A 24,497-nucleotide genomic window follows, 5' to 3' on the forward strand; every position below is an offset into this window, starting at 1 on the left:
TTTGAAACAGAATGAGAAAAAAGATTGAGACGGACACACTTGTGCCTCTGATTTAGCTCTTTAACTCTTCATTTTTGCTAAGTCTTAAAGTAGTAGCTAAATAAGACTTCATGACCTGGAGTTCACAGAATGGTCAGGGTTGGAAGGGACCTCTGGAGATCATCTAGTCCAAACCCCCTGCCAGAGCGGGGTCACCTACAGCAGGTTGCACAGGACAGCATCCAGGTGGGTTTTGAATGTCTCCAGTGTGGGAGACTCCATAACCTCTCTGGGCAGCCCGTTCCAGTGCTCTGCCACCCTCAAAGGAAAGAAGTTCCTCCTCATGTTAAGATGGAACTTCCTATGTTCAAGTTTGTGCCCATTACCTCTTGTCCTATCACTGGGTACCACTGAAAAAAAGACTGTTCCCATCCCCCTGGCACTCTCCCTTTGAGTACTTATAAGCATTAATAAGATCCCCCCTCAGTCTTCTTTTCTTTAGACTAAAAAGACCCAAGTCCCTCAGCCTTTCCTCATAGGAGAGATGTTCCAATCCCCTAATTATCTATGTAGCCCTTTGCTGGACCCTCTCCAGCAGATCCCTGTCTTTCTTGAACTGGGGTGCCCAGAACTGGACACAGTACTCCAGATGCGGCCTCACCAGGGCAGGGTAAAGGGGGAGGATGACCTCCCTTGACCTGCTGGCCACACTCTTCTTGATGCACCCCAGGATGCCATTGGCCTTCTTGGCCACCAGGGCACATTGCTGGCTCATGGAGTTATTGGCTTTCTAGCAAGTGTTTCAAGATGCCAGGTTAGGCACACGTGTCTCTGTATTTGTTCTCTTATTCTTTTGATAATACGTTCTGAAAACATGATGCAAAAAGCAATTCTGATCACAGCTGAAACAGGATATTCTTTTCAGAGGAGCATCCAAAGATACTACAGAGATGCTTGTATATTTTAACAAGTGTGTACGTTTAAATACAGATGTTTTAATTCCCCTATTTCAAATTAATTCCCCTAACTCAAGTGAATTCTTTAAGTAGAAACTGTTTTTTCTCTTTACAAAAGATGCCAAGTAAAGTGCTTGTCAAAAATCCTCAGTACTGTGAATGACGCGAAGTTTAATCAACACACATTGCAGTCTTTGATTCCTGCCTTTTTGCCCATGGAAAGGTAATGGATATGCTCCATGCCATGGGACCAGAGACTGTGGTGATCACAAGCTCAGATCTACAGGCACCTCTAGGAAATGACTACCTAATTGCTCTGGGAAGCCACAGAAAAAGTAAGTAATGAATTTTGTTTAACTGTGCTTTCTTTTAACCTGTTCTGTGCTTTCAGTTACTTTCTAAGTAGTAGTTTCATCAGACCCATCTGTAGTGCATGGAAGGGGCTTAGATTCCTAAGTGAACTTCTTCTCCTACAGTAATATCAGAGAATGGTAAGAATGGAGCTGCTCCATGAGGGAAGACGTGCTGGGAGCTGAGCGTGATCATAGCACAGGCAGAGCATTGCCCTCACCAACAGGGCACAGGCCCACAGTATCTGAATAAGGTGAGCAGAACAGAGGTGGGGATGGCAGGCAGGTACCATTGACAGTCCAGTGACCCGCCTGGATGCAGTCCTGAGTAATGTGCTCTAGGCAATCCTGCTTTAGCAGGGGAGTTGGACTAGATGATCTCTAGAGGTCCCTTCCAACTCTGAAACTCCGTGATTCCGTGATCATCAGAGAAAGGTTAGACAAGCCAGGTTGGAGATTAATCTGGAAAATCCAATCAGTAAGTTAGGACAGCAGGGCCGTACACAGGTACACCTACAACATAGGTCAGGCAAGGATGCTTGCGCCCACGCCTGAGCTTCCATGCAGCTCCTGGGCAAGCGGGCAAAGGTTGCATGGGAGGAGGATGTCCCAGGTGAGGTTGATCACGGCTGTTAAAGACCCTAGTAGTGGCCCTGACAAGTAGTGGTATAAAACAGGAACTTTGAATGTTTTGAATGCTTTTATGAAAAGTTATACTGTCCTGTTAGCAGATTGTTCCTCCCCTGATAGGTTGTATAATGACCTTGTGCTTCTTCATATCCCCTTTTATATGGTCACCAAGATTCACTGTGTGTTTGGACTGTTGCAGGCTGTTTTTACCTGAGAAGGGCATAGTTATGTGGGATAGTATATGATCCTGTTTCATTGTTCATCTAAGGGATGTAAATGTGGGCATCACATTCTGGACTGCTGAGAGATCAAAAAAGTCTTGATATTTAAAACAGATTCCACTAAGAATCAGTCAGTGGGTCTTAGCACTCAGTACATGCCAGGTCTGGAATAAGTCTGGTCGTTCCAATGGTGTTTACAATACGGCAGATGGATCAGATATTCTCTGCTGATCTTCTGCCTCCATGCAACCCAGAGATACTCTGAATTATGGTTTGGGATTCGTCAGTCTCCATAAATATGTGGTTTCCTGAGCAAGCTGCTGCTGCTCTCTAAATGAAAATAGGTGGCTCTCAATACTTCATGAAAATGAAGGTGCTAGCTACCTGCTCCTTCTTAAGTGAAGTATGTACAGTATATAAGTTGTAAATGCTATCCCAACTTGGCAAAGTTTTGAAAGGTCGCACCTTTTAAAAGAGCTGGTACAAAGTTTACAATACTCCTTAGCATCTCTGTGTTCCAAACAAATAAGAATTCAGATCTGGTGATCACTTTTAAATTATAGTAAATGCTATTGTATTAATTGGTGGGACTGTTACTTAACTCTCTGTCTGTGTTGTAGCTAAAGCAGATGGAACCAAGATGACGCAAAGAATTCGAGTGGAGTCTCCTAAAGTGGATGCTGTCTTTGTTGGAACAGGAGACTTGTTTGCTGCTATGCTTTTGGCATGGACACATAAGCATCCAAACAATTTGAAGGTGTGGGAGGAGTTATTAGTCTCTCTGCAAGTTCATACTATGTTTCTTTTTTTTTTTTTTTAATTACTTCTGATCTATGACATTATTTAAAGACTCTCTTCTGTTTTGGCTTTTTTTTCCTCACCTCAGAGGAAAAAAAGCTTAATTTCCCTTTTTCCAAAACATTTTAGCTTGTACAACTTTGGACAATCACATTTTAGTTACATGGATTTTGTAATTTTGGCAAGTAAGATGTTCTTCTCTCCATAGAGAAAGAGAGAGACTGCATGCGTGTTTGCAATTATATTTTTTTTACCCTCACTTCATAATAAGCACTGAAAATCATTCATCAGATCTATTTTTCTGTTTCTTTCCCTTAACACATAGAGTCCTCAATATGGGTGTATGGGTGTTTCTAATACCTATTCTGGGAGAGTTAAGAGTCTAAATTTTTTTCCCCAAACTCTGCATTGCATAGTTTTCATCCTGTTTGTGTCTTGTCAGTCATGTTTGCCTCTTAATAGCAATGTTTTTGAAATAATAATATTAAACTAAGCAGCTGAAATTTTGCTAAAACCTGAATATATTATGTTAATGCAGGTGGCATGTGAAAAGACTGTGTCAGCCATGCAACATGTTCTGCAAAGGACCATTAAGAGTGCAAAAGGTAATTAATTATTGCCTTGTTCCCTTGTTCTGTCTGGATTTGCGTCAGAAGAAACATTCAAAGAGCTTTCTGGGTTTCCTGATGAAAGGCAGCCCTCCGTGCAGAAGCAGCCAGAATTTACAGAATGAGAGCTTGCTGGTCTTGTCAGTGTGTGTTCCTTGCTGTGTCCTCCAAGCCTATTTTTGACAACAGCCGACTGAAGATGTCACTGTTTAGCTTGTAGTGGGACTACAGTCATGCTGACTGCCCTTGACTGTGGAGGAACTTGAGGAAATGCTGAGTTTGACATGCAAGAGAGCTTCTGTTTTAAGTATAGCTCACTCACTTTCCCTTTGAGTGCATGTGTGCAGTATTGAGAGGGGTTAATCAACTAATAATAAACTGTCTGCTCTGTTGGCCATGTGAGGCGCAGTTTTTTTTCAGCTTCTCTCCTCTTGGAGTTCCCATGTCTTTCAGTTATTAAGGAGATCCAGATGGGATCTGTGGGTTCTCAGAGCATGTCTGTGTCACTTTCTAATAACAGCAGAGCTGTGTTTCTTTCCTGGAGAGAGGTGCAGAACAGGGATGATAAGAAATCACAGTACTGACCTGTATCTTCCACCTTGGAAGCCTTTAGCAGGGAGTAGTAAGAGATATTGGGGAGGGGAGTGGGGTAGGAAAAATAGTGTGATAACAGAACAATATAAGTTGTTTCTTTTTATGCTGCTGTTTTTAATGACATTCTGATGTCATCTTTTTAGCACAAGCTGGAGAAGGAAACAAACCAAACTCAGCCCAGCTGGAACTAAGAATGGTCCAAAGCAAAAAGGACATAGAAAACCCAGAGATCATAGTGAAAGCCACCGTGTTATAAAGGCTGTATGTCTCCAATAACGCACAATGTATTGATGTCCTCATTTCTTTCCTGTAAATTGTAATATTTGCCTTAGATCTGTGACAGAAACCTGACTTCATGAAATAGTGCCCAGCATAGGCAGATATCCACTCTCAAACATATGGGCTGGCCTTGCTCAGTTTTAAAAATGAAACGGTTAGTGTGCATTGAAGCATATTACCAGGTATCAAAATGGCTGTCAAATTCACTTCGTCTGTGTAATTACCCAGGGCAAGAGAGTACAATGTTCCTGCCTTGCCAAAGACTTTAGATGTGAATTTGCTGATGGAATGCTTGACTGACTGGAAAATATGTTTCAAGATGGCATCTCGTGCCAATGGAGCTGTCTCTGTGCTCCCTTTTCCTGGAGATATCTGGTTACCTACTCTGGTATTCAGTATCTCAGCTGCTATGAAACTAAGCAGGGTTAAAACTACACACAAAGTGCTGGTTGTGTGTAGGAGTACTTTGAAGATGTTTGGCATTTAAGTACTCTGAAGTGACCTTGAGGTGTCAATCATGTTACTGATAACTGCTCCTGTTTCTTGTCTATGAACAGCTGCACAGTTTCAGCTTTTGCAGGTATTGGCTGCTTATTTCTAATGTCTGTGGACGCCCACATGATATTTTCCCCAAAGCTGCTCCAGAAGCATCTTCATTAATAAGATAGTATCTTTATTCAATAGCACTGATTAGAAGTTTGTAGTTCTACCTCCAAGGCCAGGTTTGATTCTTTGTTTAGTTTTTAACTAAGGACAAACGTTCTGTAAGGACAAAAGAGAAAGCAGCTCTTACCCTGGAAGCTGGCTAGTTTGTTCTTCATGGGTAGATGTATTTACAAACTACATAGGGCACTTCCACTTACCAATAGTGAGCACTGTTGGCAGGCTTATCAATGACACAATGCGGTCAAAATAATATTTTTGGTTTAGTAAGTTACATATGTTTACGAAATGCAGTGAAACATACAAAATTAATTTGTTCATAATGTAAGTCTGCAGCCTATGTTGATTAGAGATGACGGAAATGCATTGTTATTAATGCATCTTTATTTCAAAGTTCTGCTTCATAAGGCTTCAAAATGGGATTCTTAGTTTCAGCATCATTTACATCACAGCCACATATTATACCAGTAGGGCAGATATGCTGACAGGTACTGACAATTTGTACTACTTTATGATTTCTATGTGGGACTGAGCTTCTTGCTGAGATGAGGTATATTGTGTTGTTAAATCCAAATTCAGGTGATGAGCTTTGTTCATCTCAGACTGCACAGGGAGCTTAAAACTGCATTTCTAGTTGCAGTCACATGAAACAAATTTGCTTTAGGGGAAAGGGCTGAGTTTTTCTTGATTACCTGAGTATGCTCAGGAAACTCACTCTTGGGTATCTCCCAGATACCTTTCCTGTATCTTCCTTGTCACAGCTGCCTAATGGATAGTGTCACTTGCATAGCTTGGGAGTCCCCAGAAGAGCTCATTTGGGAGATTGCTTTAGCCACTGAAGTTTTTACTTATCCCACCATTTTTGTGAATTTTCTGCTATTGTAAAAGTTAGCTAGTTTCACCAAGTAGAAGAGTAATTTATCCTTAAAGCAAATTTTTAGCTGAATAGATTTTTTTCATAGCGTAAGATTTCATAATACACTTAAGTCCCTCATTTTCAGTATCTGTGAAGCAAATGAAATTTAAGAGATGAGCACGTTTTGCAGTAAATGTAAGAGGCAAACTTCAGGCTTTCACTCTCAATAACTAATAATAATTTTATTTCCTCTCATGCATTTGGCATTAAAAATGAAAAAAAAAAAAATGACCTGAGAATTTTAAGGGGGGGAAAAAAAAAACAGAAATGACCTAGAAAATATGACTCTTCTGCCACATTTTTTAGTAACCACTGCCATGGAATAACTTGCTAGCAATAATAGTTTTGGTGATGTGAACAGTTGCTCAAATTAGCAGTCAGTAACAGAGATGAGCTCATGGCTGATATCCAACATGTAAAAAGACATGAACTATCTTAACAGTGTCTATAAATATCTGATGGGAAGCGGTGAAGAAGAAGAAGCCAGGCTTATCTCTGTGGTGCCCAGTGAAGGGATAAAAGGCAATGAGCATAAATCAAAATACAGGAAATTCCATTTAAACATTAAAAAAAATGTAATTCACTGTGAGGGTGATCAAACACTGGCACAGGTTGCTCAGAGAGATTGTGGAGTCTCCATCCTCGGAGATACTTAAAACCTGACTGAACATGGCCCTGGGCAACCTGCTGTACTTGACCCTGCTTGCGCAGTGGGGTTGGACTAGATGCACTACAGAGGTGCCTTCCAGCCTCAACCATTCTGTGAAGTACAAGAAGTTGCCTTTCTTTGCAGTGCTGTATTTTTAAATTGGTGCAAATACTTTTTTTTTTTTTCTTCCTGAGACACGAACTTCCATATAAGCTATGAAATAGCTCAGTATCCATCATTTTCCCCCTTCTTAGATGAGCTGCTTTTTGCTTGGACAGTTGTGCCAGGAATACAATTGTCTTCTTTGAGATAGTTACTTTCAGCAAAGATATTTAAATACTGTAGCTGGTGATGCATTTCAACAGTTGAACACAAAAGGATTTTAACTGTTTCTAGCATTGGTTAAAGAAGTCTTGCACACCATATTCCCAACATTACTATGAGTTTATTTATCTTTTAAAACTAGACTGTTTGACATGGAAGCATATATTCCCTACCATCCTCTTGGGAGGAAGGGATCAACACACTGAACTTCCCTGCCTGTACATATCATGGTTGACTGCAGCATTATGCCTGACACCCTCACTCAGCTGTATCCAGTTTTGCAGCTCCCTGTGGGTCACATATAAAAATCATCAGATGGCCAAGCTTTGAGACCTCTACTGTGTCCTTCAGATTGCCAAGAATTAGATGAATCCCAGGAGCAGTTCACGTGCAGTAAATGACACTTGATTTCTACGGTCTCTCGGCACCAGCACAGTTGGCTCTCGAAGTGGCTCCTGGTGCACTGTCTCCTACAGCCAGGGCCGTGGATTGCCCAGCACCCTGCACCAGCAGTGGCTTCATTGCCAGTCACATAACATGGCCTCACAGCCTGGCTTGGGAGCCACAGGGGGCCAGATTGAGAGCCATATGGTGGTCATCCCTGTACTAGTGCAGTGCAAAATTGAGGTTTTTCAGTTCTTCACATCAGGGCATGAACAGGAAAGAAAAGCTCAAATTTGGCCTTTTATTTTTTTTTTTAAAGCAGCAATAAGTATGCATTGTCAAAATTTGTTGTCAAAGAAACACTACCTGTTGTAAGCATGTACTACAGAAAAGCCCTTTCAGTAAGTGTGAGACAGCACAATTTTTTTTGCCACTTAAAAAAAAAAAGACTTTCACAAGGTAATTGAGAGAAAGGCAAGGGCTGGTTTTCTCTGAAATAAAGAAGCTTGGAATTTAGGAAACTTAAAGCTACCTTGCAATCAAGGTTTTATCTGTAAATGGCAATGAACTGTGATCTTGCCATAAAAAAGAAAGTGATAGGTTTGTTGGAGCAGCTTATACCTGTCAGGTGTGATTCCCCCCGCTCTTCCCCCCCCCCCACTGCTTCAAAGAATGGATCAGTTCAGTAATTTAGGCCTTCCTTAGAATCTGTGACATATCCGTGTTAAAAAACAAACAAACAAACAAACAAAAAAAGATACTAATGTGCTGAATTTGTAAAAGTTCACATTTTGCAGTAGCTGGATTCTGTAGCAATGGGCTGCTACCTGCTTCTGCTTAAGTCCCTGGGAGTTGCTCATGTGGTACCTGTTTTAAACTCCCACTGACCTGATCTAAATTAGGTCAGGCTTATGTCTTCAGTGAAGAATTGGGCTTAACATCCCTTGCCAGGAACAAACGTGAGAAATTATCTGTAAATATGTTCTGTAGCTAAGGTTTTGTAGTCACAACAGGCTAACGGCTGTTTTTAAATGTCAAGGTATACATACTTGGGTGCATTTTTATGTGTTCAGAGTTACACAGTGCTTTTTCATAGTGTTTGCAGAACAAAATTCAAAGACTCATCACAGTCCTGTCCAATCTTTTATTCCCTCCTCTCTTCCTGCTTATAATATCTGTATTTCAGAGTCTTTTTGTTGCAGCTGGAAAGTGTCTCAGTATTGGACAGCTGCCCACTATTTATTTAAGGGCTTGGAGGAGACTTACCAGGGTTCTCTCATCCACTTGCAGATCCTTAGGTAAAGAAAAATAGTCTAAACTAGTTTAGGTCCCAGTTGATTACAGAAGAACAAGCACTTTAGCACAGAGAGTGGAGTCAATAACTAATGGATAATCTTCCATGACTGTTATGACAGCATGAAAGGTGTCTGTAACCCATTCCAGCATCCACCAGTTAGGGACTGCCAGCTTCAGTGCCCTGCGTACACCCATGTGTACGTGTGAAGTCAGCAGCAAAGGATGCTTCTAATGCTGAAGTATATGTATGCATGGGAGTAGTGAATGCATTGTGTTTGTGTCCAGTTGACTTCTCCACCAGTCTTTCTTTTTGCTTAATGGAAGTAATTTGTGTTAGATCCCTTTTTTCTGGAATGAACTTGGCAGTGTATGTGGTCAGCCATTTTGATTACTGCAAGTGCACTGATTCGTGGAGCCATCATGCAGGAGAGATGAGAAGTTGTTTACAGACGATCTACTCTATTCTGGGCCCAGATTAGTCTCTACGTGCTTAAAATTCCCATGTACCTCTTTGGGAGACGGGCATAAAGACATTGTGCTAAAGTCAATGCTATTCATACTCTATATAAAACATTTAAGAAATCTGCAGTATAAATTGTTAACATTAATGTTTGTTTGTTTGCTGATTTTTATCATAAGTGGGAGAAATCTATAATCAATGTGTTATACAAAATAACCGGAGGACCAAGGTTTCCAGCTACTCATACTGCCATTTTGGGTATCTTAACTGTGTATTGATTGGATGGTGTTAATTTGTTGTCTGAGACTGTTACGGTGATTGTATTGATTTATTTTAATTTAAAATATATGGCAAGGAAGATTGTAATAAAAGTATCTACATTTAATATACCGTGCACACACAAATTGTTAGATCCTATTTTTGAATACGTTAATCATTTCAGAATTAAACAGAACAAGAACAGTTTGATAGTCTTGCTGAATAAGGTGGATGTAATTAAAGGTTTCCTTAGTTATATCCTAGTAGAGAGAAAGGGTAGTTAATGGAAGAGCACACATTTGTGGACTGTAATCATCTCATTGTAAGAGAGTAGGCATGTAGAAGTAACATCCTTGTTGTCTTAATTTTTTTTTTTTTTTCAAGTTTCATGGGAAGACAACTGCTGACATTCTGCACCAGTGCTCTTGTATGCCTCTTCCTTGCATGTGCAGGGCCTCTGCGTTGTGCTCTTTATTCCTGCATACAAGGTGAGAAGAGGGGCTTGGAATAAGAACCGCAGCTCACTTTGAGGTCTATTTCTTGTGCAGCGTTTAGCTGCGCTCCCCTTCACAGAGTAGTTTTTACCTTACTGCATAAGTTAGAGCATACAAGACTATCCAGTAAGAAACAATTGTTCCTGCATGTCAGAACAAGTACTTCTGTGAGCACTCTACAGCATCTCTGCTATGGCAGTGTGTTGCAAGAGGAAGAGAGCAGGTATCCAGTTTCATGAGTGCACTGGTTATTGGGGAAGATGCTAAGTCACTATGCTTATGCCCACTGGAGAAGTTTGGCTTATATTTAGACTACAGAAAGCCACCTCTCCTGAATAAAGGTCCTTGCCCATTTAAAGGATACTTTTAGAAGCAGAGACATGTTACAAATTTTGGTCACTCTGAAACCAAAATATTTCTTCATAAATGGAAACACAACCCCTTCTTTTACAGCCCATTGCAGCCTTATTGGCTCATTGACTAGTCATTCAATTCCTATTAGAATCCCAGGATAAGATTATTCAGAGAGCGGTTCTTCATGAAAGGCATTTACTTCTGGTGAGAGCCTACTGCTGAACAGTTTTCTAAACCACGTCCATTAAAGACACATCAACCATGGAAACTAAGCTTTGAGATGTTCAATCACAGCCCTGAAAATAGCTCTTCTCTTTTAAATAAATGTGTAAAACAGCGAGTTTGTACATGCATGCAGGAGCAGATTTAAGATAAATCCATGAGGTTCAATCAGAAACTGGAGGAGTGCACCCTAAGTGCCCGATGAAGAGCGTTGAATGCAGAATGCAAGTGAGCTGCTATTGTCAGCACACTTTATCAGGAGAGCCCAAGCTCGTTATCACATTTTCCAGAAGGGAAGAATGTGCTTTTGCTTTCCACAGCCTGGGAAAGCTCCCGCCTGCTTCACCAGGTGACAGCCCCAGCACCACCAGCCACCAGTTTGGTGCTTTTACTACTTCAGCAGCAATGGTCCTCAAGACAAATGGGGTGCTCCTGAGTATGCTCCTCAATAAGCACGCATTCCTGATGTAGTGCCTCCACAGTGCAAATAATAATAATAAATCTACAATTTGCAGGGCAGTGAATAAGGCAGCACATGATTCAGACAGAGAAAACCAGCAATATGAGAAGGCTGTGCCATATGTTACCACTGAAATCCCATGTACTCCTTACCCTATAGCCCTTGTGGTTGCATTGCTATTTAGAAAAAAATCTGTGTGTAGAAGAGTGTAATATGTGTACTCTCTGTGCGTGTGTGTATGTATGTTGAAGCTTTATTTGCAATGTGGCGGGGGTGGGAAACAGAATTTGGGGGCTGGCTGTGTAGGCCTTCAGGATGTGAGCAGAAGGTCTTAAAGAATTCTATTTTTATAGATTGTGCTGAAGCTTTGGGTTCCAGCCACACATAGCCTTTTCTTCCAGAAAAGTCAAACGGTTTGGAAAGAGAGTCAGGTGGCTGTAATATAGTAGGGATAGTACAACCCCACCAGCCCTGGACAAACTGAATAACTTAATAAAAGATGCCTTTTTAAGTAATATTTTTTTAGTGCTGAATTGTTAAACAAAGAAATATTTATGAGCAAACTTTCTATGTACTTCAAGTTTGTGTGGTGCTTTGTACTGACTAGGTGGACCTGTTATATGTTTACACATCTTAATGATTGTCCTTGAGGCGTGTGTAGTAATTCAATGACTTTTATGCCAGAAAAACAGGGAAGTTCTGTGTAATAGCAAATGATTTAATTTCTAATGAAATTGTAGGCTTTTGTAGTGTTTGTGTATTTTTCTGGGTGGCGGTTACGTGTTGTATTCTTTCTGCAGTAAGGCTTGTACGCTTGATTGTAGAGGGACGCAATAGGATGGTAGATACCGTTGTTTAAAAAGAAAACCCTAAATATTGCTACCTTGTCTGTTACAGAATTAGGTAAGTTGTGGCATAAGCCTGAAATTTAAATTTTGCATTGGAGTAAAATATCAAATACATCTAGGGCAGGTTAAAAATAGGCAAGGCAGTTGTTTATTTAATTAAATAAGACTGGGGGAACTTACAAGTGCTTAACAGCAACATATAAATGGAGAAGCCAAGACACTGGGATAAAACTAAGCCGTTCACATTTTATGAACCTGGCCGAGCTAACGTCATAGCTTGTGCTGAATGCCTGCAACAGATATAGATGAGTAGGCTAATGGGGAGAAAGTAAAGATTTTTTTTTTTTTCCCCTGTACTTTGGTCAGTTATAATAATGTGAAGAATTTTAGTAGGGTGATCTGAATTTAAATTCATAAATACATTAGCTTTCAGAAGAGTTGAGCTACCAACAAAATCCCATTCAGCCAAAAGGCAAGCTGTTAACAGGCTTGAAAATCAGAGCGTGATTTTTTCATCTTGCTGTACTTAGTTGAGTCTTTGTTTCTTATGGATGGGAGACCAGGGCTAAAGCACAACCGTCCATACATATTTATTTTTTTCGTTGTCATTTAGGGGCTCTCTAGAAAGTGCAAGGGTCTGCAACATAAATATGTTTGTGGAGTATGGCCCTCTGTTGAATGCCCTCTGCTGCTCCTGCCACAACAGTTGGTAATCTGGAAAAACTGAGCATCATTTATTATGTCTCTATTAAGAAATGTGGCAGCATCCTCACCGCACTTCTGAATAAATCACTACTGCAAAAAGTAGAGGAGAGTTTATGAGAAGTTTTTCTCTTAAGAGTTCCTGAGTTCTGCATATGTTAAAAAAAGTACTTCTGCTTTGCTGAGTTAGCAAGATAACTATCACTGAGATTAATAATGCGTTGTTGAGGAGAGAGGCTGTGGAAGGGAACGGCTATGTTTTGCATGCTTCGCTGTGCCTGGCGTTTCCTCCCCTGGGAATCTGTGGGCGCAATATACCCGCGGTGGTTTTGCCTGCACCCTCCCGTGGGGGAAATGCGGAGGAGTTATTCTGAGCAAGTGGGCGATGAGGGCTGTGTGAAGTTGTTGGGCTGTTCATTTCCAAGTGCTGTACCAAAGCTCTGGTTTAGCACAACTCTGTAGGCACTTCAGAGTGTGTGATGAACAGCACGCTGCTTTCCTGGCTGCCGTCTAAGGGGCAAGGTATTCATTCTCCTCCCTGGTTAGGAACCTGGTTTAGCAATGTAGTTTCCCTAGACTTCATCTGTAGGCCATGGAAGAGAATTATTCAGATGATTTAGGCTAAGTTCTTGTTCTTCGGAAAAGCAAGGCAGAGAATTATCAGCTCCTATGATAGATGTAACTTGTCCGGCTCAGCTACACCATAAAACTGCGCCCAAACCTTCCTCTTCCGTCACTTGTGCTGGCCCTGGTACTTGCCTGTCCCCATAGTGGGTGAAATGAAGGAGCTAAAACCAATGGGGAATTTATCAAGCCAAAACCCCTGAAGTTTTCATCTCCTTTAGTTCCCTTGGCCTTCTCATCTTGGGAACACATGAGCATTTGTGCTGCTGCTTGGGAGAGGGTGGGAAGATGCAGCTGGACAAAACAGGGGAGAATGGGGTTGGCTCTTTTCCTGGCAGTGAGATGCTGGGTGAGCAGAACCTAGTTGCAAAGCTGATAGTGGTAAAGAAAACAAGTCTTTGTCAGCTGAGTACTTGAAAGAAGATTTAGTAATCCAAGTTTGGTGTTCTCAATCCAGCCCTATGCCCTGTATCGCAAAAACATTATAGTACTAAAAGATTTTGTGTGACTATTCTTAATGATCTATGTGATGCTTGTGCCTAGAGGAGTAGAAAATAGCGTAGAATAAAGCAGTTTTCTAACTAGGGAACATAGTAGGAAGATCCAGGTGGAGAAAGTTTCAACTCCACTTTCACAGCGTTTGCATGGTGTCAGAATTGTCCAGGTCTGGCTCTTTTCCTCCCTGTCCCCTTTAAGTAAGGAAGAAATCACATATGTAAGTAAGTAAATAAGTAAGGGAAGTTACCTGGGAATTTAAGGGACATTAGTATTTATTTTTGCCCACAGATTTTTAAATCTTACCACACCAAAGGTCTCTCGTTCATAAAGGATTTTTCAGAAGCTGCCTTGCCAAGCAACATGATAGAGCCTGGCACAGCTGGCTTGGAGCGTAGCACGCCTTATGTGATACATAGGCCTGTGACAAATGGCATTGGGGTACCACCCGCAGACAGGCACCCCTGTCCCGTGGCCTGCATTCGGGACAGCACGTGGAGTCATGTGCCCAATATGCGCTATACGTTGATACAGGACTTGCTAGGGAAGAAAACTGTAGGGCTTTTGCTTGGAGATCTGATGATGGAAGGAAACACTGGAGAATTTCGCACCATCCAGTGATCTTGTCATTTGCTGTTAGTGATTGTTAGTGCAATATATCCCTTTCAGTATTGCTTTCTTTCTGGAAGATGGGAGGGTGATAGCTTATATGCCGTTTTAATATGCTTTTACCTGGCTGAATGGGAAATACAAGTCAAGATTGTTAAAAATGGAGGGGAGGGATAGCTGTGAATTTGCCTAAGATCTAAGTCAGTAGAGAAAATTTGAGATTTGTCTCTAATTCAGAAATCAACATTGACCAAATGAATGCCATGTCTGCAACGGGGAGTAGCATCTGGAAGAGGCCAATATTTAGGGTTTTTGCCCAAAGCACATTTAGTCCTGCTCTACTATTTAGTGAAAATGCCCAGTGCAGATGCCGCCAGAGCCTCATCTTGTAGAGTAACGCTGTAATAAAGAATGTGGTTTTCTTGTGAAAGTCTTAACCTCTTATGAAAATAACACACAACTCGGTATTTTCATGGTGTATAAGTGAAATGTAATTTTTTTTTTCAATAAAATACATTTCCTTTCCTAAATTTTTTTTGTTTCCTTTGATGATGTTTCTCTTCCCCCAGTTTAGTGGGAGTGCTCAGCTTTACTGAAGATGATAACTGTGGGATTCGCATGCTGGCATTTGCCACCCTCGCAAATGCCTCCTGTGATTTACTCAGAGGTTGAGCCTTGTGCACATCCTGCTGTGTGTTACCTCTCCTCTGCTTGTTGTCCACCTCCGTCACCTGCAGCATGCGGCAGTGGCCTCTGCCGCCGGATGGATGGGAGCCTTCCTCCTGGGAATCCCGCACAAGGAAATCTCCTTCCCCAATGCAGTGCCTTGCTATAAACTGCCAACTGCCCCCCCAGTTCCTGTGGCTCTGGGTAATTTCAAATAATTATTGTGATGAGCACCTAAAACGCAGAAGGAAAGTATTTAATCTTGCTTGTGCCCAGGGCATTTCAAAACCTCACTGTGAGGAATAAGGTGAGGATTCCTCTGGGGATTTGAGGTATTTAAATAACCTCTGTTTGCAGTTGCTGAAGTTTCACTGGTTGTAAATTATGTGGTAAGAATGGGCAGTAAATCTCAGGCCAGCGTCAAAAGGGGGACTAGCCTGCCGACTGCTGCTGGGTTGGGTCTCCTGAATGGCAGGCCAAGAGGAGAGATGTGACGACAGCTAAACGCCTTCCTGATCCTGTCTTTGAGCCGTGATTTATTCAATTTTGTTTACATGGCTAATCCAGACACCTTGTGAATGCTACTTCTGGGTGTAGGTGTGCTCTTGAATGATCAAAGTGTCTCCCTGCTAATGATCTGACTACATCCATCATCATGGGAGAGAACAAAATATTAGAACAGAATAGAATAGAACAGAATAGAACAGAACAGAATAGAATAGAATAGAATAGAATAGAATAGAATAGAATAGAATAGAATAGAATAGAATAGAATAGAATATTTCAGTTGGAAGGGACCTAGAAGGATCATCTAGTGCAACTGCCTGACCGCTTCAGGCCTGACCAAGTTAAAGTTATTAATGTTAATGTTATTAAGAGTGTTGTCCAAATGCTTCTTAAACACTGACAGGCTTGGGGCATCGACTATCTCTCTAGGAAGCCTGTTCCAGTGTTTGAACACCCTCTCAGGAAAGAAATGCTTCCAAATGTCCAGTTTAAACCTCCCCTGGTGCAACTTTGGACTGTTCCCGCACATGCTGTCACTGTATACCAGGGAGAAGAGCTCAGCACCTCCTTTTCCCCTTCTCAGGAAGCTGTAGAGAGCAATGAGGTGGCTCCTTGGCCTCCTTTTCTCCAAACCAGACAAGCCCAAAATCCTCAGCCACTCACAGCACATGCCTTCCAACCCTTTCAACAGCTTTGTTGTCCTCCTCTGGATGCATTCAAGGACCTTCACAGCCTTCTTAACTGGTGGGCCCAGAACTGCACACAGTATTCCAGGTGAGGCTGCACCAGTGCTGAGTACAGCGGGACAATCAATCACCTCTTTCGACCAGCTGGTCATGCTGGGTTTGATGCACCCCAGGATGCAGTTTGCCCTCTTGGCTGTCAGGGCATACTGCTACCCACAAGCACCCCCAGATCCTTTTCTGCAGGGCTGCTCTCCAGCCACTCCTCTCCCAATCTATACTTGTGCCTGCCTTACTCCATCCTAGGTGCAGGGTCTGGCATCTGGGATTGTTGTATTTCATCTCATTAATCGTAGCTCAGTGCTTCAATCTGTCTAGATCCCTCTGCAAGGCATCTTGTCCCTCAAGAGAGTCAATAGCACCTCCCAGTTTGGTATCACCAGCAAACTTGCTAATGGTGCATTCAAATCCTGCATCCACATCGTTGATAAATACATTGAACAGAGCTGGCCCTACATTGAACCCTGAGGAACGCTGATGGTGACTGCCAGCCCCATGGAGCCTCATTCACTACAACCCTTTGAGCTCTGCCCTTCAGCCAGTTACTCACCCAGCACACCATGAACCCACTCATGCCACAGTTGGACAACTTGTCCAGAAGGATGCTGTGAGGGACAGTATCAAAAGCCTTACTTACTTACAGAAAAAACTACATCCACTGCCTTGCCTTCACCCACTGGGCGGGTGACCTTATCACAGAAAGATATCAAAAGCAGTTAAACAGGACTTTCCCTTTGTGAACCCATGTTCACTATACCTGATGATTACGTTATTCTTTAAATGCCTTTCAGTAGTACCCAGTATAGTTTTCTCCATATTTTTTTCCAGGAACTGAGGTTAGACTAACAGGTCCGTAGTTCCCTGGGTCTTCCCTCATGCATTTTTTGTAGATTGGAATGACGTTTGGTAGCTTCCAGTCAGCAGGGACCTCCCCAGACTCCCAAGACCTTTGGTAGATGATTGAGAGGAGTCCTGCCATAACGTCCGCTAGCTCCTTCAGTACTCTCAGATGAATCCCATCAGGCCCCATGAACTTGTGAACATTCAGCTGATACAGCTGGTCCCTTACAGCAGTGTCCGTAAATGGAAAGTCACTGTTCCTGCACTCGTGGTCCTCCAACTCAGGGGACCAGGCAGCCTGAGGTCTATCAATATTATTAAAGACTGCGGCAAAAACCTCCACTTTTTCTTCATCCCTATTAGTCAGGTGACCATCGTCTGCAAGTATTGGTCTAATGTTTTCTTGAGACATCCTCTTGCTACTAACATATTTTAAAAAGCCCTTCTTGTTATCTGAGACACTGGCCAGTCTCAACTCTAATTGAGCTTTGGCCTTTCTTGTTTTCTCCCTGCATATATGAACCACAGCTCTGTGATCTTCCTGCAAAGTCTGACCTAGCTTCCAGAGATCATACAATTTGTTTTTCCTCTTCAGCTCCACGAGGAATTCCCTGTTCAGCCAAGCTGGTCTTTTGCTCTGCTTGTTTGATGACACAGCAGAATTGCCTGCTCCTGTGCTTCTGACAGGTGGTTCTTAAAGACTGACCAGCACTCATGGACTCCTAAGCCCTCAAAAGCAGTTTCCGAGGGTACTCTGCTAAATAGCTCCCTGAATAGCTTAAATTTTGCTCTCCTGAAGTCCAGGGTAGGAACTCTGCTGTCCTTTTTTCTAATTACACTGAAAATTTTAAACTCAACCATTTCATGATCGCTGTGGCCAAGGCAGCCACCTACCATCACATACCCCACGAGTCCTTCTCTATCCACAAATAACTAGTCTAGGAGGACATCTTTCCTAGCTGGCTCACTAAGTACCTCTGACAAGAAGTTACCTGCTACAAACTTCAAGACCTGCTCATCTCAGCAGTGTGATATTCCCAGTTGATGTCTGGGAAGTTGAAATCTCCCATAAAGACAAGGGCTACCAATCCAGAAATTTCCCCCAATTGCCTATAGAATAACTCACCAGTGCTTACATGCTGGCTGGACAATCGGTGGTAGACACCCACAACATCTCCTTTGTTTTCCATCCCCCTGATCCTCACCCAGAGGCTCTCAACCACATCATCACTAACTGTAAAGGCTCTACAATCAAACTTCTCCCTTATATATCGTGCAACACCTCCTCCTCTCCTGCCCTGCCTATCCCTCCTGAACAGCCTGTAGCCCTCCATCCCAGCAGTCCGATCATGGGACTCACTCCATCAGGTCCCAATAATACCAATGATATTGTAGCTCTGGGAGCTGACCAGAGCTTCCAGTTCATCTTGTCTGTTTCTCATACTGCTCATACTTCTTTTTCATACTTCTCATACATACATATTAGAAAGTCCCTTTTTATGTGTTCATCGTGGACACTATCGCCAGTCTAAGCCAGCCAGAAAATTTCAACCTTCCTAACCCTGGGGTCCTCCTGAAATGCTCCCTCTCCAAAGCCGGTGCTGCCCCTGCAGGCACTGCTGTCATCGCTGGGTGACGGTGCCCTTCTCTACTGGCCCGTGCTCCAGCCTGTGCCTAAAGTACAGCAGCAGGCTGTCACCACAGCCTTTGGAAGAGATATGTGTCAAGCCAGCCTGGCTGGCTCCTCCAGCTGACGGCTGGAGTGAGTGCGGAGGGGAAGGGAGCACGGCCCAATTTTCCCTGGCGCCTGGTGGCTTTGGGGAACGGAGACAGGGAACCAGAGGAAGGGGCTGAAACTGTGATTTGAATGTTTTAGGGGGAAGTGCTGAAGCTGTTGTCCTCTTCATAGCCCTGTTGTCCTCAAGGATGGGGCACCACACCAGCTGGAGCTCCCTTCTGTCATAAGTAGTGGCCCTTCCATATTATTATCCTTTGCAATTTGATTAGAAGAACTGCAGCATGTGCAAAGTAAGAAAAGAGTTTGGAAGAGTGGTACCTCCTGGGGAAATCTAGCAGAACCTCCAGCAGGTCCCTCTGCCGCGGTGGGGGCTGCCACATGCTCTCTCCATTGCCTGGCCCCACCCCACTCCCCCATGCCAGCAATACCACTGGGGGGGGGGGGGGGGGGCATGCCAGCCTTGGGGAATCTGTGTGGCTGATGCAAAACACACGGCTCTCACCTGTCCCCCAAAAAGGAGTATCTCCTGAAAAAAGGAGCATCTCATGCATGTGCAGGAGGTCACCGGGGCAGTCAAGTCTTTCCCCGAGCCAGCCAGTGGCCCGGAGAGCCAAGAGTTGGGTGGCAAATGCTGTTCTTGGTGCCTCCTCTGCGGGTTTGAATGCTGCTGTCATGGCACAGAGACTGAGCCATCGCAGCGCTCCTCACCCGAGTGGTCTGAAGATGGGGGAGGCAGCGAAGCTGGCAGGACGCAGGAGCTGTGTCAGGACCAGGCAGCGAGGGGGAACAAAATGAAACATAGAATCATAGAATTGTCTAGGTTGGAAGAGACCCTTGGGATCATATAGTCCAACCATCTACCCTACTCTACAAAGTTCTCCCCTACACCATATCCCCCAACACCACATCTAAACATCTCTTAAACACATCCAGGGATGGGGACTCAACCACCTCCCTGGGCAGTCTATTCCAATGCCCGACCACTCTTTCTGTGAAAAATTCTTTCCTAATGTTCAGTCTAAATCTACCCTGTTGGATCTTGAAGCCATTCCCTCTGGTTCTGTCATTAATTACCTGTGAGAAGAGACCAGCACCAACCTCTCTACAGTGTCCTTTCAAATAGTTGTAGAGAGTGATGAGGTCTCCTGTCAGTCTCCTCCTCCTCAAACTAAACAGTCCCAGCTCCTTCAACCGCTCTTCACATGATTTATTTGCTAGGCCCTTCACCAGCTTCGTTGCCCTCCTCTGCACTCGCTCCAGCACCTCGATATCTCTCTTGTATTGAGGTGCCCAAAACTGGACACAATACTCGAGGTGTGGCCTCACCAGTGCTGAGTACAGGGGCACAATCACCTCCCTACTTCTGCTGGCCACACTATTTCTAATACAAGCCAGGATGCTGTTGGCTTTCTTGGCCACCTGGGCACACTGCCGGCTCATATTCAGCCGCTTGTCAATTAGAACCCCCAGGTCTCTTTCTGCCAGGCAGCTTTCCAGCCACACTTCCCCAAGCCTGTAGCGCTGCATGGGGTTATTGTGGCCCAAGTGCAGAACCTGGCACTTGCCCTTGTTGAAGCTCATACCATTGATGTTGGCCCAATGATCCAATCTATCTAAGTCTCTCTGTAGAGCTTCTCTATCCTCCTGGGAATCAACGCTCCTGCTTAACTTGGTGTCATCTGCGAACTTGCTGATGATACACCCTGTGTCCTTATCGAGATCATCAATAAAGACGTTGAACAGAAATGGTCCCAACACTGAGCCCTGAGGCACACCACTTGTGACCGGCCGCCAGCTGGATTTAAATCCATTGAGCACCACTCTGGGACCTTTCAGTCAGACAGTGCTTGATCCAGTGGATCATATGCTCATCCAGGCCGTGCGAAGCCAGTTTTTCCACAAGAATCGTATGGGGGACAGTATTGAATGCTTTTCAAAAGTCCAGGTATACAACATCAACAGCCTTTCTCTCATCCAATATTCTGGTTATCTTGTCATAGAAGGAGATCAGGTTCATCTGGCAGGACCTGCCTTCCATAAACCCATGCTGACTAGGCCTGATCCCCTGGTTGCCCATTATGTGGGTTTTGATGGCACTCAAGATGACCTGCTCCATGACCTTCCCTGGTATGGAGGTTAGACTGACAGGTCTATAGTTACCTGGATCCTCCTTTCTGCCTTTCTTATAGATGGGCGTTACATTTGCCACCCTCCAGTCCATTGGGACCTCCCCAGTTAGCCATGATTTCCTGTAAATGATGGAAAGCGGTTTGGCGAGCACGTCTGCCAACTCTTTCAGCACTCTTGGGTGTAGCCCATCCGGTCCCATAGACTTGTGTGCATCCAAGCAGCATAGCAGGTCACTGATCTCTTCCTCTTTAATCATGATGCTCTCATTCTGCTTCCCTTCCCTGTCTCCTAGCTTTTGAGGCTGGGTGTCCAGGGGACAGCTAGTTCCACTGCTAAAGACTTACGCAAAGTAGGCATTGAGCACCTCAGCCTTTTCCTCATCCTTTGTAACTATGTTTCCCTCTGCATCCAATAAAGGAGGGAGATTTCCCCTAATCCTCTTTTTGTTATTAATGAATTTATAGAAACATTTTTTATTATCCTTAACAGCTGCAGCCAGGTTGAGCTCTAGCTGCGCTTTGGCTCTCCTTATTTTCTCCTTGCATAGCTTCACTACATCTTTATAGTCTTCATGAGAGACTTGCCCCCTCTTCCAAAGGTCATAGACTCTCTTTTTTTTTTTGAGATCCAGCAAAAGATCCCTGTTTAGCCAGGCTGGCCTCCTTCCCCGCCTAGTTGTTTTTCAGCACGTGGGAACAGCCTGCTCCTGTGCCTTTAAGACTTCTTTCTTGAAGTATGTCCATCCTTCCTGGACTCTTGTATCCATAAGGGCATCCTCCCAAGGGATTCTGTCTAGCAGTCTTCTCAACAGATTAAAATTTGCCCTCTGGAAGTCTAAGGTGGCAGTTTTAGTAACCCTTCTCCTTGTTTCTCCAAGGATCGAGAACTCATCTCATGATCACTGTGCCCTAGACTGCCTCCAACCTTTACTTCCCCCACAAGTTCTTCCCTGTTCACAAGGAGCAGGTCTAGGAGGGCACTTTCCCTGGTCAGCTCACTTATCAGCTGCATGAGGAAGTTATTCTCCACACATTCCAGGAACCTCCTGGATTGTTCCCTGTCTGCTGTGTTGTATTCCCAGCAGATATCGGGGAGGTTAAAGTCCCCCACAAGTACAATGGCAAACGACTGCGATATTTGTCCCAGTTGCTTATAGAAGGCTTCGTCCACCTCACTGCTTTGGTTGGGAGGTCTATAGCAGACTCCCACAGCGATATCACCTTTACTTACCCTTATCCTAATCCAAACACTCTCGGCCCTGTTATCACTATACTTAATTTCTGAGCTCTCATGGCATTCTCTGACATACACAGCCACTCCACCACCTCTCCTTTCCTGTCTATCCCTCCTGAAGAGTTTGTAGCCTTCAATTGTGGCACTCCAGTCATGTGAGGCATCCCACCATGTTTCCGTGATAGCCACTATGTCATAGTTTTTCTGGTGCATCATGGCTTCAAGCTCCCCCTGTTTGTTGTTCATACTGCGTGCATTGGTATAGATGCACTTCAGATGAGCTAATGGTTTCAACATCTTTTTGTGAGTGTGGGCCCCATTTCCTACCAGGCCCCTCTCAGGTGTTTCTGTAATTTCTAGGTGTCTATCACTTCTCTGAAATGAATTGGTAGAGTCCATGCTAGTCCACCATCCCTCAAGCCCTGGCATGTTTCCCTTGAGTTTAGTCCTAACAGGCTCAGTTATCCCCCCCTCCCCCCTCATATCTAGTTTAAAGCCCTGAAATGAAAGGAGGAAAAGACGTAGGCGGTAGGTGTGACTCCAGGGAGTAATTTTGGATGTAACTCCGCTTTTGAACAGGGAGTTTAACCGCTGCAGAAAGGCCATGTTCTGCCTTTGAGCTCTGCTCATCCTGTTGGTGCCCCAGGAGCGCTGCTGCAGGTGAAAGGAGCTGGAGTCCTCTTGTTCCTGTCCCAGCCACAGACCGCGGCTGCCCAAAGCCGAGTCCTCTCCACAGAGCAGGCTGGTTAGCCCTGGCATAGCAACATGGTGGATCTCTTCCCCCCCCCCCCCAGTTTCCCTCTGGTCGGTAAGGTTAGTTTCAAACACAACAGAAGATTGTTGCAGGCCACATAACCAAGGGGAATTTTAAGGTCATAATGAAAACTGCCACCACCTCCACACCCCCTCGTCCCCTTTTTATTCCAAAGACTAGCTTGGGTAATAAGCAAACACGTGTAAAAATTGAGCAGAAGGGTAATACACAGCACTGACAGCTTTTTGAATGGAGCTGAATTATGAGTCAGGTCTGGTGAATGGCTTCAGGAGGGCCGGAAAGCCATGGCATTATTCATGATGCTCGTTAGCTGCGCCTGCAAAGACAAAGGCAATTAAATCTCCTGCTTTTAGCAATACCTTAACTGCAGGGAAGCCGGGCAGGAATTGAACACTCCCCGTCACTAGTCCTCAGCGCCTCAGGGCTGGGTCCCAGGTGCTGAGGGGTGATGGTACGCACGGCACTAACCCACCAAGGTATCACCAGCCTGGGCTCCTGCCGCTGGGGTTTTTAAGCTGTGCCGTTGATCCAGCAAACCTGCCCGAGTGCAAGAAAAACCCCATTACTAATGCTAGTAAAGGTGAAAATTTTGCCTTTAATTTTTAAACAATTTTTTGCTAAATTAGTACTACAAAAGAACAGGTGCCCTTGCCAGCATGAGCAAACGTGCCAAAATAATCCAAGGCCCACTTTTAGAGGTCACCGATGTTATTCCCTGGAAATGAATAATTCTCGAGACTTGGGGTTTTTTTTACCCCGCTGGCACAATTTGGGCTCCTGCACCTTCTGAGCAAGGAGATAGTTCAGCAGCCAAAATAGCCAGCACAGATATGAAGGCCTTTAAGTAAATCCACCACAGAAACTTAAGAAATAGCTTGGGACCTTATCCTCAAAGCATCTCTGAGAGGCTTGTTTCCCTCCACTGGGGCAAGCTGAGGAGCTTTCCTGGGAGGTGCCCAGGAGGACACCCAGCAGAGAGCCTGTCCCTCACCCTCCAGCTGCTTGTGGGGTACTTATTAGCTCGCTGGGAGGCCTTGTGGTGGTGGTGGTGGTGGTTGGTGTCGACTCTTAGCATAAAGGCTTTTTCTGCAGCAATCCTGGCATTTCACGTGAAGACAGACAGTGAGACCACCGCTTCTTACAGGCAGATAAATAGGGCTGAGGAGTGGGTTGTTCCCGCCTTTCCCTTTGGGACCAGGGACATGGTGATTTTGGGGTGACCCCGGAGGAGAGAGGTGACTTGTCCCCCAGGTCCTGCCTTTGGGGAGTATCATGAGAGAGCCTGGGTGGAGCTGACTCACCCCTGCGCTCCCCAGGGACTGTTTTATTGCCTGTTAAATATGGGTTCCTGCAGAGCAGAGTCAGGCATGCGATAATAATGATGCAATAGCTAAGAAATAATGCAGCCGCTGATTTATTAGCTAGGTAGGAAATGTTTGGCTTAACCTTTGCCATGGCAACGTGCTCTGATGGTTGCCAGACCTGAGCTAACCAGCCCCTGCAAAGCTCCCAGCAGGCGAATGGATTCCCTGGTTTGGTCCTGGTGCCCCAGGGAGAGCCTGGGGAGCTTCTCCCTCTCTGCTCCCCACTTCTCGGAGACCCCCAGGGAGCCCCCCCAAACACTGGGCTGCTCAGCCCTGAGGCGAGGGGTGCTTCTCATTGCCTGAGATGGAGGGTTGTGGATAACCCCAA

General features: G+C 44.3%; 1 protein-coding gene across 1 annotated transcript in view; it reads left to right on the top strand.

Annotated features, from left to right (window-relative positions):
• The window catches only part of PDXK (pyridoxal kinase), a gene marked incomplete at its 5' end in the record, with an annotated part of 45,097 nt that extends 40,267 nt beyond the window's left edge, over positions 1–4,830 (top strand). The window contains 4 exons of the mRNA XM_082497594.1: positions 1,159–1,270; positions 2,757–2,893; positions 3,473–3,539; positions 4,280–4,830. Coding sequence (XP_082353720.1) covers positions 1,159–1,270; positions 2,757–2,893; positions 3,473–3,539; positions 4,280–4,392 — 429 coding nt within the window. The 3' untranslated portion in view covers positions 4,393–4,830. The remainder of the gene's footprint in view (positions 1–1,158; positions 1,271–2,756; positions 2,894–3,472; positions 3,540–4,279) is intronic.
• Between the last annotated feature and the right edge of the window lie 19,667 nt (positions 4,831–24,497).

This window comes from Vanellus vanellus (assembly GCF_965231255.1).
Source record: "Vanellus vanellus genome assembly, chromosome: 1".
NCBI lineage: Eukaryota > Metazoa > Chordata > Aves > Charadriiformes > Charadriidae > Vanellus > Vanellus vanellus.